The sequence below is a fragment of the Cyanistes caeruleus genome, chromosome 7, assembly GCF_971803275.1.
Source record: "Cyanistes caeruleus chromosome 7, bCyaCae1.hap1.1, whole genome shotgun sequence".
Taxonomy (NCBI): Eukaryota; Metazoa; Chordata; class Aves; order Passeriformes; family Paridae; genus Cyanistes; species Cyanistes caeruleus.
The window spans coordinates 14236754-14254240 of NC_141707.1; the positions used below are offsets into that span (position 1 = coordinate 14236754).

At 41.1% G+C, this 17487-nt stretch overlaps 1 protein-coding gene across 27 annotated transcripts in view; it reads right to left on the reverse strand.

Annotated features, from left to right (window-relative positions):
• SATB2 (SATB homeobox 2) overlaps positions 1 to 17487 on the reverse strand; it is a 225522-nt gene that overhangs the window by 47703 nt on the left and 160332 nt on the right. For all 27 annotated transcript variants that reach the window (XM_086897150.1, XM_086897170.1, XM_086897166.1 and 24 more), the window contains one exon: positions 6580 to 7052. In XM_086897150.1, the coding sequence (XP_086753276.1) occupies positions 6580 to 7052 (473 nt within the window). The remainder of the gene's footprint in view (positions 1 to 6579; positions 7053 to 17487) is intronic.

Genomic DNA, 17487 nt, shown 5'->3' on the forward strand with positions numbered 1-17487 from the left:
ACAAAATTGCTTTAGATAATCAGTGGAAAATTTTGAGTGGTTAGCCAAACCAAGCACCTTCATATCCATTCTGTCACAGTTTCCATCAGGCAAAAGTGTTTTTGTACCGGGTCCCCTGACCAGCTCTTCTTTCTCAATAGTAAAAATGTGTGGTGCTACATTTGTATCAGTTTTACAAACCTCAGAACTTGAAGGGTTCTGACTGAGGCTAACTCCCCGTGAATGGGAGACCAACAATCTCCCAGTACACTTCAGTGAACACATCACATCAGTCCTTCATTTAGAAGAAATCCTCTCATCTCCAGATTCAGTGCCTACAGCCAGAGTATGAGCCTTGTTCTTAAACTCATTTAACTAATGCTAAAATACATACATCTCAGGAGAGAGCTGCTTAGGCACAAAGCATTTAGAGGCTGATTTGAATAAAACTTATACAGGGTGCAACAATGACAATTTGATTTTTATTATTAAAAATGAAGTGTTTAAATCCTCAAAGAAAACGGCTTTATTGCATTAGTTTAATAAAGCCTCTTTTTTATTATGGTATCTGTTTTTATGAGGGAAGACAGGATGTGCATGCGGATCTGAATGTGGATGCACGGTGAAAAGGAGGCAGAGAAACACCGACCACCTGCAGCCACAAAGTGCCACCATTTATATGACATGCATGTCAGACCTTTCCCCTGAAATATGCTGGAAAATGAGCAAAGACATACAGCTTGTGCACACTGCAGATCTGTGCCTTTGCTTCCAAGGCTCAGGACTCCTGTGCATCAGCTGAGCAGGCAGCAGCCACCTCCTACAAGCACACATTCTGAAAGCCTGACTCACATGCTACTTAAGATCTTTTCATTCAGCCTATTGAATACAATTAAGTTAATTGAAACTGAAATTTTGGGCAGTGCAAAATCCACTGTTGGAACAAATATCCCATGTACCAAAAATCTGCAATTTATTAAAGTAAGCACTTCCCTTACAGACTGCCTTCTTTCCTGTGAGTACAACAGAATGCTGCTTGTGCCACATTACACCCAAGCATAAAACAAGCAGGCAGCAGGAAAGCGTTTCATGCTGTAAGAGAGAGTTTTCTATGAGGGTAAAAACCAAGAAAAAATTCCCCCAAAAACCCAAACCAGAAGCCTTGCTAATTGAAAAATCTGTACACAATGGGGCAGACACCATAGCGATGAATGCAGCATGACTGTCTCACTAGATACCAGGCAAAGAATTAAAGCTCCTTGTGCTCCTCTCATTTGAGTTAAAGGGGAAATTATTTGCAAAAGTAATTCTGTCCAGGATTTGGCTCACAAGCAAATAGAGGTGGAAGAGTCAGTTATTTCAACAAATCATATTTCTGATCTTAATGCCTTGTAGAGGACTCTTTTCTGAATCCACTTCTGTTTGGGGGAATTTTGCCAAAGAAAGCAGAATTAAAACAAGGAGTCACAACCCACAGCCTTATTTCCTTAGCAACCGCACTCCTGCTCTCAGAGCCCCCAGACCCACTACAGGTGACCAGTGACACCTTTGTATGCCAACAAATGTTATTTCCCTCTTCCTCACTGCAGAACCCTGGACTTGCCTGCAGTTGCACCAGAAGTTGGGGCAACACCCAGCATCAATCCTGTGTTCCCCTATGCCTCAACCCACACCTGCAGCCAAGGTGTGACCAAATCCCTTGAACAAGGAGGATCAGTGCAGTTTATTTCATCATAAATTTCACTACATCTGAAGCTTGTGGAGTTTCCTCCTCCTCAGGCTGTTAGTTCCTTTAATCCAAAGAGACGTGGCTGGCACCAGCTACGCAGGCAGGAGCTGAGCTGGGTGTGTGCTGCTTTCCCATCTGCAGGCTGGGAAACCAACGCTCCCACATGGAGCTGCTCAGGGGCAGGAAGGAGGGAGCAGGGCTCTTTGGGAAGGAAGTTACAAGCAGCCTGAACACGTTGGTGTTTTTATCCAGCTGTCTTTGTACCTGGCCCCACAATGATTTTTTGATTTTAAAAGCCTCAGATTCAAGGATATTTCCAGTTTCAGAGGCTGTTCAGTTAAACAAGCACTGGCCACTCGCCCAAACATTTTACAAGTTTTTGCTATTATGTCACAACATCAGCCAAAAAAAAGATGCTTGAAAAAAGAGAAAGATACAAACTGAAACACTCCTTCAGTCTGTAAGCTTTGCAGTCCACTGGGCACTCCCAAGGACAGCAGCAGTTCACTGATCAAGTGATGTTAAACTGTCTGGACTCTTTGTAAGAGCCCAAGAAACTGTCCTGACTACAACTCCATGAGCCTGCAGCAAAGAGAAATGCTGAGCAAACAAGGAGAAGAACAATATGTTCATGTTCTTTATGCAGAACAGGATTCAAATTACCTATTTTCCAATTTGTATTTTGAAGAGTGGGATCACTTCAGCCCCTCCATATTTGCTGAAAAGCTTTCCAGCAAAGTACAAGGTAAATACAAGAGAGCATTTTCATGCATTTCCTTTAAAATATTCCTCTTAGTCCTACTTTTTTTCTGTAACCAACATCACCTACCAATTTATCAAAACATAACAACCTGCAATAAGCAAGTTCTGGTTATTACAACCTTTTGGTTGCAATCTGAATGCTATATTAGGAAACAATAAATTGCAGGATGGTACAAGGACTCTGCCCTGAGGATGGGCCCAACTCCATGTGTGTATTCTCCTTCAGGAAGAAGTCCATAGCCTTGGCCATCAGGCCCCTTGTCCTGCCTCCCATTTCAGAGTATCTCCACTGGCCAACGTGGTGCTCATGCTTTCAGGGGCCACCCGTCACCTACAAGTTATCCTGATGGAAAGACAATGCAGGCTTCAGCCAGGTAGACATTTTTTGAGAACTGCAGCCTGCACTGGAGCAGTACTGCACTGTACTGACAGCCTTTTGACTTCACTGCCTACTTGAGACCATGGAGAGACGTCAGCTCCCTCTGCACTTACACCTCCTCACCCTGTACGGTCTATATATTGCAGGCACTTCCTTCACTCACTTTGATTGCTTTTTAAAATGTGCACAGGGCAATTCCAAGTGTGAGGTACACCTGCTCTCACTCCGACAGCTGTGCTTTCCTTAAAGATTTGTAGTATTAATCAGAATCTTCCTTGTTTTTTTCTCAAGATTGAATGGCTTTATACAATCAAAAAGTGCCAAAGTCTTACAGAAATCAAACCTTTCAGTCTTGACTGTCTAAATAACAACTTCAGCCTACAGCTTGGTTTCAATGTCTACGTGCCTTACGAAGATGCCTTCAATTTTAAAGGTATCAGGTATGACTGATATCTAACTCTCAGGTGTCTGACGGGCCTCATAAAGCTGTCTGCCTTCAATTCAAACCCACTCACACTCCTGCACGCAGTTTTTAAGGTCCAGATAAGGATGCCTAGCTTTCCATTAGCGAGCTGTTAGTTCAGAGCAGCAGTCTGAACAGAAGGAACAAACTATTTCAGTAAGCGACACGTTCTTCTGACTTAGGGGTCAGAGGCAAGAGGGAGCCAAGGCCAAGGATCCTGGCCATAAAAAACTTGGGCACAAGCAATGCAATCACACAAGCAAGAAACTGAACCTCCTGCCCCAATAATACTGCTAACTGCCTTAGCCATGGCAAGCTCTCTCCATGCCACAAGAGCAGGGAAGGCTACACAAAGCCCAATAGGGTGTTACTCCAACAGGCACCATTCTCACCACTGCTGAGAAGATTATGGCAACACCATCTTAGACAAACATGGCAGTGTGCACCACCATTTTAAGTATTTTGAAGGTTGTGTAGGAATTGCTTACTTATTGAAAAGTAATAAGTATATTGGCTCCATGGGTGTGCTTCTACCTATCCCATGTGCTGAATAAATAGGCATTTAGATTCCACAATAGTGTGAATTAAAATTATGGCACTAACTAAGTCTCTAAATATAAGAAGCAGCACAGGTTAGCCCAAGACACTTATTAAAAATCAGGAATATACACTTTGAGGTTCTTCATTCACACTTTCAAATGAATGGGGAAATGTTCACTTTGGAACTTTTTGTTTGAAAGAAACCCTTTTCATGGCTAACTCAGCCTGGGCCAGCTCCTCACCAAACAGCCTGTGCAGCTCTCCTGTGCATACAGCAGGTACTAAACCACCTGATGTTCAGTCTGATTTGCTCCAGGAAATCCAGAACTTGTCACAGAGCCTGAAGTGCTTTGTTTCCATGTGTGCAGACAACACGGCCATAGGTATAAGCAAATACTGTTGTCTTCAGTTATGTATTTCCAACTTCCAGAGGAAGATTTGGATGTTTCACAAGCCATACAATTTTATCTCTCCTTCTTCTGACCCTCCTCACGTTCTCTCTCCCACGCACACATGCATACATACAAGTGTCAGCCACTTGTTCCGATGGATTTAGCCTAGTTTGGATCAAAGCTTCCTCTACTTCATTTAACAGATTTGCTCAGATGGAAGGTCTCAGGGGAGAAATAATGTTAGTAAGAAGGGGCTTTTCAGCATTGAGTATGTAGGTCATTGGACTTTAAAATAAATTAGAGAATAGTTTATCTATTAAACAAGCCTCACAGTACATATTTCATGAAGCTATACTTAATTATAGGCTAATGTGCACCACAGAGCTACCACGAAGAAAGATTAAGCAGTGGCCCATAATGCAGTGATTAATACCATTATTAGCTGGCTGGCACACAGCATCTATTATTTGGTACCATCAGGAGCAACAACAGACCTCCAGTTTCCAATGCTGGTACTTCCGTGAAATGCAACAAACCCAAACCTTTCCAGAGAGAAACACACGCCTCTCTACCTCAGAGGCAGCAGGGGGGATGCAAGGAGGTGAAAGTAGACTTGAATTTCCACTCCAAGTGCCCTTTACAGAGTTTGCTTCTCCACCATGGATATGTGGGAATATCCCACCCCTTCTTACTGTACAGCGCAATACTGACTGCCTGAGCCTCTCTCCTTAATTAGCCTGAACAGTCCCTAATGTCTGAGGGGAGCTCAATTTGAGTTGGAATTAACAGCTGAGGACAAGGAAAGGTAAGTGTGTATCTACACTCTTCTGCTACAGTGATGGTTCCTGTGGACATGATGCACAGTTATGTATGACCACTGGTCTTCTGTATTAGGGTGCTGCTGAATAACAAAATACTGTTGTGAGATGAAGAAATCTTTTATGGATGCTGTCTGTAACACTTGCCTGTTCTGGAATCAGTATGCACATAGTATTACTTATGATGGAAGGTAAGAAGCGGGTGATACCTTTCTTGTTGGGGAATCTTTGATTTAATAGCAGACTTGGGCCTTAGCAGCCCAGGTCTCCCAGTGTGGCTAAAGGAGAGCTTCATGTTCATTGACAGAGACAAAAGCCTCACTGGCAATGTTATTGCCGACCTCTTGCTCCAGTTCAGAATATGTCATTCTGTCAATACCATCCACCTTGATTATACCAGGCTTTATATACAACGGGTTATGATCCCAGAGGGATGAAAAGCTTTTCCAAATTAAAAGCAGCATTTTAAAGAGGAAATACTCATACATTCCTATGTAGTTTTCATTTGATATCCTCAAGGCTAACCCCAGAACTCAAGTGTTTTTTTCTGAGTGCAGCCATCTTATGAATTTAATGGAAGAAGGGAAGTAATAAAATGTGCTCCATACTTTAATTAGTTCCCTCATAACATGGCATTTCCAAAATGGCAGTGCCAAAGAAAATCATTAATCTAGGAGAACAGACGAAGGCACTGTATGGGGCAAGGGACAGACCTCCTAGAGATATACACTCCCCTTTTTCTTCTCTTGCTGGTAAATCTTACCTCAAAGAACAACTCCAGCTACACAAAAGGAATTTGTACCAATATTAAATATTAAGCCACTTTCCATTTCTTAAGCCTTGCTACAGAGTACCACAATTGAGAGATCACATGTTGTATCCTGCAGGATAAATGTAAATGGCCTGTCTTTCCAAGCACACATTCACCCTGGGTACTCCAGGTGCCAGGCTTAAGCTGATACAACCATGCAATCATTTCAACATCTGCATTTCACTAGATGAGTAAGAAAACCTATGTTAGATGTATGAAAGCAAACACAATCTGCTACAAAAGGCAGACAGTTCCCAGCACACTTGCATTACACATTTCTCATGGGAGCAGCCTCTGGAACTAGTTGTGGCATCAGCTGTACCACAGGAAGGAAGTGAGGAAGCATCAGAAGGAAGCCCAAAAACACCTCTGACTCTCAGTCTCTTCTTACCTCTTCCTGGCAATCAGGTAGGGGCAAATGTGGAAGTTTATAACCACAGAGAGGAGCTCAGGGAAGAACTCCCATGAGTAAAATGACTGCTAGAGAACAAAGCTCAGGTAACGGCACAGGAGTGGCCAAATGCAAACAAACAGCTGTTCCAGGAAGAAACAGCCTTGTTCAAAACTGACAAAGGGACTGGAGAAAGGACTGAGAGTGGTTTGACCTGTTTCTGTGGCACACCCCCTGCCCTGATCTGCAACAACCATACAGTCCCACAAGAGCCACAACTTCGCCCCTTCTTGGTTATAGAATAGAAATTGATACCTGTGTTCGGTTGAATGCTACTCTTGCAAAGACAGCTTGAGACACACTGGCTCTCTTCAGCTCATCTCTGACTTGCTGGTAAATATCTGGAGAGACTTCCACCGATGAATTTGATGGCTCTGGTTTGACAGCTCTAGGGATGGGTGGATGATTCAAGAACTGCTGGTTGATAGCCTGCGGGTGCTGGTGAGCCAACAGTCGGCTGACAGCAATCTGCTGGTTTATCAGATGGGCCATCGCTATCTGCTGCCTCACCAGTTGTGGACTGAGCTGAGGAGACAGGAGCCCAGGGTTTATCATTGTTTGCATCGTTGGCACTTGGTTTCGGATTGGAGTACTGTGGTGAATTTGGCCATGAGGAGACTGTTCATTAGATTTTCCCAAAGTTGCCAGCTGGTTGATATTTGGTAAGTGCATGGGACGTTGACCAAGAACACAATAGTCTGAAAGGTTTTCTCTTTCCACTCTTTCCACTGTTAAAAGAGAAAAATTAGCTTGCTGTCATTTCAGTTTGCACTTAGGGCAAGGACTAAATTGCAGGTGACTGCACACAACAGCACCTGCTTTACTTTGTAAGTCTACACTTGCACAGAAGTATCATAGAAACACAAGCAAAAGAAACAGAAAGTAAAAGCAACAAGAATAATTAACATTCTTTTGGACTTCCCAGGCTTCACCCACAGCTCATGAAGATTCCTTATAAACCAGCAGCAAGTACCCTCTCCAGCCTCCTTCACTAAACAAGCCTGGACACTTCCATTTACACTGTTACTAACACTGGAATCTGTCACAGCAAACTGATTAACCTTTCAAAGTGGTCCGTGTTTCAGAATCACTGTCATCTAGGTAAAGGAAAGAAACCCAAATTGGTATCCACTCACACAAACCAAATGGAAACAAGGTCATTCCCTGTGCAGCTCATGGCACTGCTTTTCATTACAAACTTGGCAGCTATTATCTTTTCCACATAAACTCTACCTTGCACTGTGTGTGGATAAAGCTATCTGGTACCATCAGCTCACCCAGGTGCACCACAGCAGACTCATGCTGATTGTGTGAAAGCATGTTATAAAACAGTGAAATTCACAGATGAGAAAAGTTTAAAGCAAAGGTTCCTACAGCCAAAGCTTCATTGCCACAGCTCTGTCCAAAAACTTTTAAAGCACTTATGCACAAATGCCCACTTGGAAGAAAGTGCCTTCACTCTCTTCAAAAAAACTTGGTTTAGCAAAACACTGATTCTAAGTGACATCCTGTTACAAAAAATTAAACAGTACACACAAAACGCATATACAGTAATTTTATATACTGATCTACATTGTCCCTGTTAAATATCCTATGGCAGCAATATCACAGTATCTTTTCAGGTAACTGCAAAAATAAATGCACATACTACAAAATTAAATTTTCTCTAAAAGTACCATTTGAAACAGGAAATGAAATTTAGCAAGTGCATAGATATAACTCCTACCTCGATAAATTTAAGCAATCAGAAGTCATTTTACAGCAGGTTGCAGATTCCATAAGCCTCCCTATATCCAAGTGAATAGGCATTTTTATATTGATCTGATATAGAAATGTTTAGAAACATGTATCATAGAAAACCACTACTTCACCCCTGTACTGGTCTCAGCAAGTAACAAGATAGGATTTATTTCAGAATATTATAACTTGTGCAATGATTAACAAGTGCATGAGTTTTTTTTTTTAAAAAATATTATTTTTAAAAACCTAGTTTATATAAAGCTTTGAAGTTTTCCACAGTTAATACTCAAAATGGCAGCTTACTGATGACCTGCTCTGTTTTCTTCTAAACAGAAAAAGCTCTTTGCACCTTCCAGAGTTAATCTAAGAGAAGGGGTCATTCCCTGAACACATACAAACACACAGTTACTATCTAGAATTACTAGTTCTAGTTACTAGAACTACTATCTAGTTACTACTAGAACTGTCACTCTGGAACATCACAAGTACTGAATTTTACAACTAGGTGAATTAATACTCAGGATTTCCTTGTATGAAATTTTAACTCACTCTTCCCATTCTTTAAAAGGAAAATCCCATAACATATTTAGCCTTCTATTAAATAATCGCTTTAAAAAATTCAAAATAATCAATTTTTAAGAAAACTATTCATTCCACTTTTCCACAAAACCTAATGTTTCAACCCAACTGAATTTCTATTTAAGTGTTTATCTGTATTTCAACTATGAAAGGCAATGCAAAATGTGTGATACACAAATATTATTGTCATCAAATGACCATTTTGTTGTGTTACTCACAGGCTGTCAGATACATAACGCAGGTATTTCATCTTGCTGAAAATACTAAAAATCCCTATTCAAAAGCTGATCCTCATGATGTCAGTATGCCTCCCTGCAATGAGGTACAGAAAGCTCTATACCACTTCAGGAACAGACAGAAAATCAATGTGAAATATGCAGCAGGAGTAGTGCTAATTCCAGGGATGGACCTGTCAGCAATACAGAGGTGTGGGCAGGGGAGTGAGGAGGGGCTGCTTTGTCACAGCCTCAGACCACGTTCTGCAACACAGATGATTCAGAGCCAACATGGCCATACTATCACATCCCCACCAAGCCTGCACCTGAGTAATGCCATTAAATACACACAGCTGGTAGCCAAATGCAATTATTCCAAAGGTACAATAGCCACTTGGCAGGTGTAAGTAGAATGAAGCTGTTGCTCAGTGTAATGAAATACTTGGAGCATCCTGCTACATCACTGACAACCCTAAAAATCTAGAGTTCTTCCGCTAGGAGTTTCAGAAGAGCTGAAAAAGTTCTGAACTATTTGTAGTTTGAGGAGCACACAGAGAATAAGTCACTGAAACCAACAAATTATTACTTGTTAGAACATAAAAACAGAAACCAAGTGTTTTTGAAAACTTGGTGAGAAATAAATATAAATAACATTCACTTTCTGGGCTCAACCACATTTGCCAAGTTTCCACCCACTCTTGACTTCAATGCCAAGTTATAAACCCCTATAAAAATAAAGTTTAAGATGAAAAGGCTGCCAGGCTGTTAATCTCTGCAGTGCTACTTGGAATTACACAGAAACATCACCTGACTTGCTTCCATAGGTATATTTTTCCCTTATTATCAGTTTCCTTTTTTGATCACATTGGACTATACAGCCCTGCATGTACTCCCTATAAGCAAACCAGATTCTAGTCACTTCGACCACTTTAGTAATAAAAGGTTACCATTAGCAGTTACACTGGATGGAAAAAATGTGCATTACTCAACTCCTCAAGACTCTCCTTCTCTAACACATTGCCCGTATCTGATTCCCTGTTGCTCTTCGGTAACCATGGACTGGTTACCAAATCAGCAGAGCTGAACAGGAGCAAGACTGAGACAGCCCTGAGATGGAAACTGGCACTGTCCTGAAAGACAAGACAGCTTTCCAGCAATGTTCTAAGAAAAAAGGGATCCAGGAGCCACCAGCATTCTGCCTCAAATCCTCCTGAGACAGGGCTTTTAGCTTTGCATCCTCCATCTTCCATGTTCACACCTGATTATGGTCTTTCCTTTGTTCACTATTGTTCTACTCAAACTGAAGATACGTTCAGAGCTCTTGCAGTCTGTGCTGACTGGAATATAAAGCTGTACTGATTGGAATAGAAGTATTTGAGGACAGAGCAGCAGGACCTTACACTGGGAAGGAAGGGTTCCATGGATACGTGCTGTCAACATTCAAGTACTGCTGATAAACTACTTTTGCTAGCAATGCCTGTGGAAGATAAATAAAAGCTGGTTCAGGAGGCTGTTACCTACCTCCATCTGTGGTGTGACCACAGCAAAAGACATTGCAGTGTTTTCGTTTTCTCTCTGCATCGCTCACTTGGTACACAATTCTGCAGTTCTTTGCTTGAAGAGCTCATCTAAACCGAGTACAACAGCACTGCCATACTGCAGAGCCACCCACCCTTCTGAAACCAATCACTGGGTAGGCAGAGACTTGTGCCTGGACAACAGGTACTGTGCTAAGCTCAGCAATTAGCCCTGACAGCACACTAGAATAGCATCTGCCCTTAATTTTTCTGTACCTCCCTAACATGTCACTACCTCTACAAGAGTCAGAAACCAACATAATCCCCAGAATGGGAGCAGCAAATTATTGAATTTGAATATTCCGTTCTCATCCTATAATGATTACCATGTGTGTCAATGTATTTCAACTCCATACTGAGTTAAAACTTCCTGGATACAGCACAAAAAGAATTCAGTGCACCCTTCCCCTGTGTGATGCTCTTAACCTCTAGCCCAATCTTCTTTGCACAGTCAAGCAGCTGACGCAGACCACAGCACAATAGCTTGGGGTGGTCTGCATGCAACTTTCCATTTAAAATAAAACCAGCTCAAAAGATTTAAAATAAGATTTATTTCTCCACCTTCTCTTCCCCTCACACTTTATTTGCACTGAGTTGTTAATAGGAACATTCTGACAAACAGCCCGTGGGGCATTTAGGGCTTATGCGTGGCACTGAATTGACTGACAGCACTGGAAACCAAATTCCTATGCACAATAAGGGATGCAGCAGGAAGAGCAAGAGTGTAACACGTCTCCCAGCACTGCACCGCAAGCGGGGACACAGAGGACCCGCCAGCATCCATGACCCAGCGTGTCCGGAACTTTTCAGTCCCACAGGCACACAGGCACTTTGCCCCAGAGTAAGAAGAAGCTGGTAAAGAAACGTTTTGTAATAAGTTACTAGCCGGCAGAATTGCCATGCTTCAATTGTGACAGGATGTCACCACCCAGGGCTGTTCTCCAGTGCTTCAGTTTGCTTCTTTGTTTTATTTATTATTTAAAACCTGGTGATCATAAAAGCCATTTCTAGCAGTGGTCATGGCCAAGCCGGGAGAGCTCTGTGAACTCTGGTATACCCTGCACTAAGCTTGAGACAGAAAGGTTCCCACAATTTCTCCTGGCTTAGCACCATCCTGCTCACTGGAGCAAGACTTGAACTTTGGAACTGTGCTTGGGGGACAAAGCACAGCACCAGCTCCACCTTGGAGAGACAGGGCTGCTGCACTACACCCAGAGGGTGCCCTCCTGCTTATGCTACAGGATTACAAACTACCACGTTGTAAATAACAGAACCACTCCAGAGCACAGGAGGTGCTTTTAAAGTGCAAATTCCCTATCTTTTTATCTGTAATTGGGAAAATTACTTATTTCTTTTAATTACAGCCCACTTAACCACTTCAGTGCAAAGGGCTGGTCTGAGGAGTCTCATTTTCATTCAATATCTAATCTTTGTATTTATCCATAGTAATTTACTGGCTTCAGTGCCTGATCTCTGCCTAGGCCACTTGCTCCTGCACTCAGCACTGGTGGAAAAGCAGGTTGACCAGAGAGGCAGACATGACACGAAAGCTGTAACTTTTAAAACCTTTCCCTTCCCCTACTCCTGCAGGACAGCACAGAACCTCAAAATAGCTATAGAGCACATACAGAAATTGTTTGGCTGCTGGCTGTGGGTAGCAAAGGCCTTTATCCAAGCCTAATGGAAAACAGACAGGAAAGGCCATTGTCTGTTCTTTGTTGAGTTGCAAACCATTCAGTTCCCACCAAAGCACAAATCACTATTTTTTAACTTAGAATCATGATTAAATGTGGGCCTTTAACCACCAGTCACCAATCTGAGGTAAACTGAGCACAGTGTACTAACATTGCTGAGTCTCTGTGCAAGTGACCTTCTCATCCCTTATCCTCAAGACTAGCTCTAAGTCATCCCTTGGGACACGGATGCTAACACGTCTTCCTGCAGTTCCACTCAAGGAAAGGAAGTCATATTCTTCACATGGGCTTCCCCAGGACAGACTGCTTCCAAAGATGCTTGTCAGAAGACAAGCATCATCATCTTATTTTTAGGTTTATTTTTGGGTTTGTGTATAGGTTCAAGAGGCACACAGAAGCATGAACTCAGTTCTTCATAATCATGTTAACAATGTTTGTCAAAAGGACATGCCAGATCCATCTGGCGGAGAAAACCATTACACTGAAGGTATTCTAGTGACCACCTGCTCTAACCCATGAATACTGGTCAAGTGAAATGGAAAAGGAGAAGCAGCAGAATTGTTAGCTAGAGCTGTCTGACAGAAACACAGGCAGTACTGGTTTAGATGGACTGATGTTATCATCTGATATAAAAATATCTCACTTCCTGTCAAAATATTGTAACAGTAGACCCAAATCTTTTGTGGGCATCTCAAAAGGGAGGTACAAACCTCCTAGATGACCCAGCCAATTGTGCAGTCCCTCTGGGGGATACATATGTGTGTCTTCCTGATTCACATCAGAGGTGGTGAAGGGAGGGAGACAGAACATAAACATCATTAAGTCAGAGGCACAAACTCTTCAGATATTTCGAGTGAACAGAATGCCATTCTGCTCTTGGAGTTACATATCCTATGGAATACATGGGATCTGAGAGACACTTTGTAGCTTTTCACATAGGAAAGCTTATGCCTGTGTACCTAAGCTTCAAGTTATCCTCCTGTTTCAAACTAATCTCCACTAATTCTTACTTTGTAAAAATCACTTTTCTTCTTAGCTAGCATGCCACTGTTTGGCAGCACAGAAATAGTTTTTTTTAAATATGAAAGAAAATTAATTTTGAGATTCCGAATGTTCAAACAAAAATATGTTTGCTTTTTAGAAAATGGAGATGACCATTCCTCACTAAGAATTCAAAAGGGCAGAAGTCCCAGCTGCAGCACGCAACTGGTCCTCACTGAGAAAAGCACAGTACTGGAACCGAATACATTGTAAAAAAAAGTTCAGTGTCATCATTTGAGCAAGACACAGGACAAGTGGCTAGACAGCTTCTCCACAGAATGATTTCCAGTCTTTACTGTGTGGCCTGTGTTGCCTAAAGCAGCACTGGCTGCAGCTCCAGCCACACACAGGCGCAGGAGATGCCACTCAGCAAATCTCATGTCTCCTCTGCCACAGCACAGGCACCATGAGCAGTGACAGCCACTGCTCCAAGACAGGCCAGGGAAGACTTTCTGCAAAGCTAAAATTCATATAGGCATTCACCTTAGATAAAAATTACTCCCAATTAAAAAAATAAACCCAAAGGGTGTGTTTTATTTCTTTTTACAGAGAGGAACAGCCAAGAGGGCCACAACTCATACACCCTTGGAATGCAAGGCAGCAGCTAAACTGGTTTTTAACAATACACATGCACAAATCCTTCAAACTGGCACTTAACATCACTGACAATGCTGAAATACAAAATGCTAATGTGGGTGGGGAAAATGGCAACCAAGGGGTCTACAATTCTGGCTGAATCTTGACACTTTTAATTTATATTTAAAGAGAGAAGCCACTTTTTCCTCACCATTAGTAACAACTAATGAACTACACTCCTCATAAAATAGCACAGCAGGCCACTGACTAAGAGGATGTCTCAGAGTCAAGAGATGATCCTCAGGTCATGTATGTTACCTAGATGCTGACAAGTTTGCCTGTGATTAGTGTTATTTTTCTTCCTTTTTATTTAATAAAGTGAGGAAAGTTCTGTTTTTAGGGAAATGAGTACACAGTAAGGACTGTAAAAGTAAGCAAAGGAGAAGTTACAGCAATGTCAAGAGCCCCACAGCCGACTCTAAATGCTTTAGTGCCAGAGCGACAGCTAATATCCAAACAAGATATGAAATGCACTTCCTTAAAAAACTTAACATTTCCACAAAAGGTCAGGATACATGCATATAAATACATAATATATCTATAAACCCCTCTGCTTACATGGAGAGAGGTAAACACACACACTTGCATCAGTAAAGAGGGTATTTTTAAAAGTCAGAAACACTGTTGGGCAAAGATCTGGTGTGCCTTTTCAGGAGGCTTCCACAACATCTGCTTCGGAGGAACAATTAAAAACTCTTTCTCAAAGCACATAATGACAGTTTTCCCCAGGCTCGCAATGGCATTATCACTGCAATCTTCAGTTCCTTCAGCCTGGAAATATGAAAGCTGGGAGCCTTTCTGAACCCTGTTTCTAACCTCTCTGAACCTACACTGGCCTCTAGGAACACATTAAGAGAGAAACAGATTGCTCTGTCTATCCATTATTGGAAGTAAGCAAACAAATGTTCAAGAATATAAGAGCACATAAACAACAAATCAGTAATACTGGAAAAATCAAAGAGAAGCCAAAGCAGATTCTCAATTTAAGAAAGCTATGAAAGCTTTTTCTTACATTCTTGATATGTTGAAACAGAAATAATTGAGGCCTCCTCCTTTAAACAAAAAAGCGTCATCATTCCACAAAAACTTTGAGACAGCCACAGTCTCAAAACTCACATCCACAGAAAGCTATATTTTGACAGACACTGATGGCAGGAGCAAAGATGACATGTTCTTCATACGCAGACAAAAAAAGCATGTATTTTTATTTTTAAGTCCACAATGTATTTATTTCTTCCCGCTGCCTTCCTAACTTCCTCCCACCAAGCTAAGTTGTGTCATCAGGCAAAAAGAAAATATTCACACCAGTTAAGATTTTCAGTTGTGAAAGAATTCTGATACAGTGATAGTCCTTCTGATAAAAATAGAAAGCATGACACTTGGAAGTGAAATATCTATTGAGAGAGCTAGAAAGTATTCTAAATGCTACAAACCCAAAACACTGGGACACAAGTAGGTAACTCGTACGAGTTTGATCCCTTAACAATTACCTGAATTGCATGGTTAAGTTCTGAAATACCTCTCTCCATACGTACCTATATATATATATATACATATATATACATATATACTTACTTACAAACTGTTGTTTTTATTCCTGTATCTATCTGTTAATCAAATTTAAAATCAATGCAAACCTTTCAAGCAATTACTAAAATCCTGCATTTCAACAATGCTGAATGCCTTCCCCCAGCCTCGGCAAGTTCAGCTTCTAGAGAAATCATGATGAGCATTTCTCAGATTGAGAGAAGCATCCCCATGGGACTGGGCAGGAGAAAGGCAGTTTGAGAACCACTGGAATAAGCCATTGGTCTATAGTTGACATTGATTAGTATGTATTCTTTAGTAAAATAGGGGGATCTCTGATTCTTCACTGAGGCAGGTTTAAACATAATTAAGCCTTGTCATATGTGCATGACCTTGTATTAAAAAGCCTTGCATACCTCAAAGAGAAAAAGTAAATAAAAAAGGGAAAAAGAGGCTTTGCATAGTAATATTAGATTAATTTATGGTACATATTTTGAACAAAATTACAACACATAGCAAATAGCTTAATTACCACCTCATGTGATTACAGACACCCATGATTGCAAAAAGTCCACTGTAGAGCTGTTAAGCCTTTTATTTCCCAACCACTGTACATGTTCCACTAGAACTGTTTTAATATAAGCTCTCCTTCAAGTATGTACTTGTATCCCAGAGAGACTGGAAAGAGTGGACATCCCATTATAATCTCCCTCATGTCTTCACACACATCCCAGGTGGCAGACCCAGGACAAGACAAAAAGCCTCACACCTACCAATTCCCAAATCTGGCTGTACACTAACTCTCACGCCGCTGAGTAAACTGTGAAAGTCTTAAAACATCAAGGGGATGGGGCAGGGTGGGAGAAAAAAAATTCAAGCAGAATTTTATTCTAGTATCATCTGACACAAGACAAAATTGTCATGCTGAGCTGAACTAACTGAAAACTTTTTTAGAATTATGAGCATAAGTAGTTCAGCTGTCTTTTCGGTGAGTTCAACAGAATGCACACTGAGAATGTTTACTTGAGATTTGATACAATTCCATTTGTGTACAGCTTTTACATCTGTTGCTAATGATATCAAATTATTGATTGTTCACTTTCTTATATTATTTAAACATTAACTATGCACTCAGCAACCTGATGCTTTTCTTTTTATTCTTTTTTTCAAGAGAACTTTTTGTTTCTGTCTGCCTTTGGTTGTAATTACTTTGATCTTCCAGAGAGTATAATTAATTTACTGTTTATTTATTTCTATGAGAAAGGAAAAAAATTTGACCTAGTAGATCTATCTGTGGCAATTTGTAACAGAATCACATAGCTTATGTTTAGGAAATCATGGTTTTGATTAAGAAGCAACCATTTAGTTCCCACTGTTTTATTAAAACAGACATTAGCAGATAATAGGAAACACATTTAGCACTGTAGGCTGCATTTAGTTTGCAACGTCAATAAAGTTATTTTGAAGCCCCTTCCTATTTTGTATTTACCACAGCTCATGTGAATTGTTTTTTGCTTTTACTTTCTAGTAACCAACTCTAGAGTTACACGAGGAGAAGGGTGCTGGTTCCAAGGACTCTAAATCATAGTTTTACCTAATCTATCCAGCTACAGCCCAAGAAGCAAATCACCACATCATCCATTCACCTTCGTGGAAGTCCTTTCTTAAAATATTAGTAAAGGAGTTTGTGATGACTGATGCATGTGACTTGAGTCACTGATTTTGCACACTAACTGAGCTGTCCTGCAGGACTATCTGGCTATAGAAAAGAAACAAAACAACATGAAATGAAAGATGATGAGAAAGTGAAACTATCTAAAGAAGTGCAGAAGTCTTCCTGTTTGCAGGCGGTTACGATTACTGCTCTGAAGTTGCATGACTGTTTATTCTCCATGCACCACTGTACCTGCCACAGACTCTTTGTTTTCTCTCCCACTCATATGGTTGATGAATCAACACTACTTGAACTGCTTTATAGCAGCTTGTGTTTACTTCACACGTACCTTAACCTTCCTTTTTCTCCTCCTACTAACACACACATAAACTTCCAAACAGCCACGACTGGCTGTGTCTCTGAATAGCACAGATACAGAGTTATCTGGCAACCTCTTTGGGTTTGGATCCTTGACCTTTTGATTGAGGTTTCATTCTGCT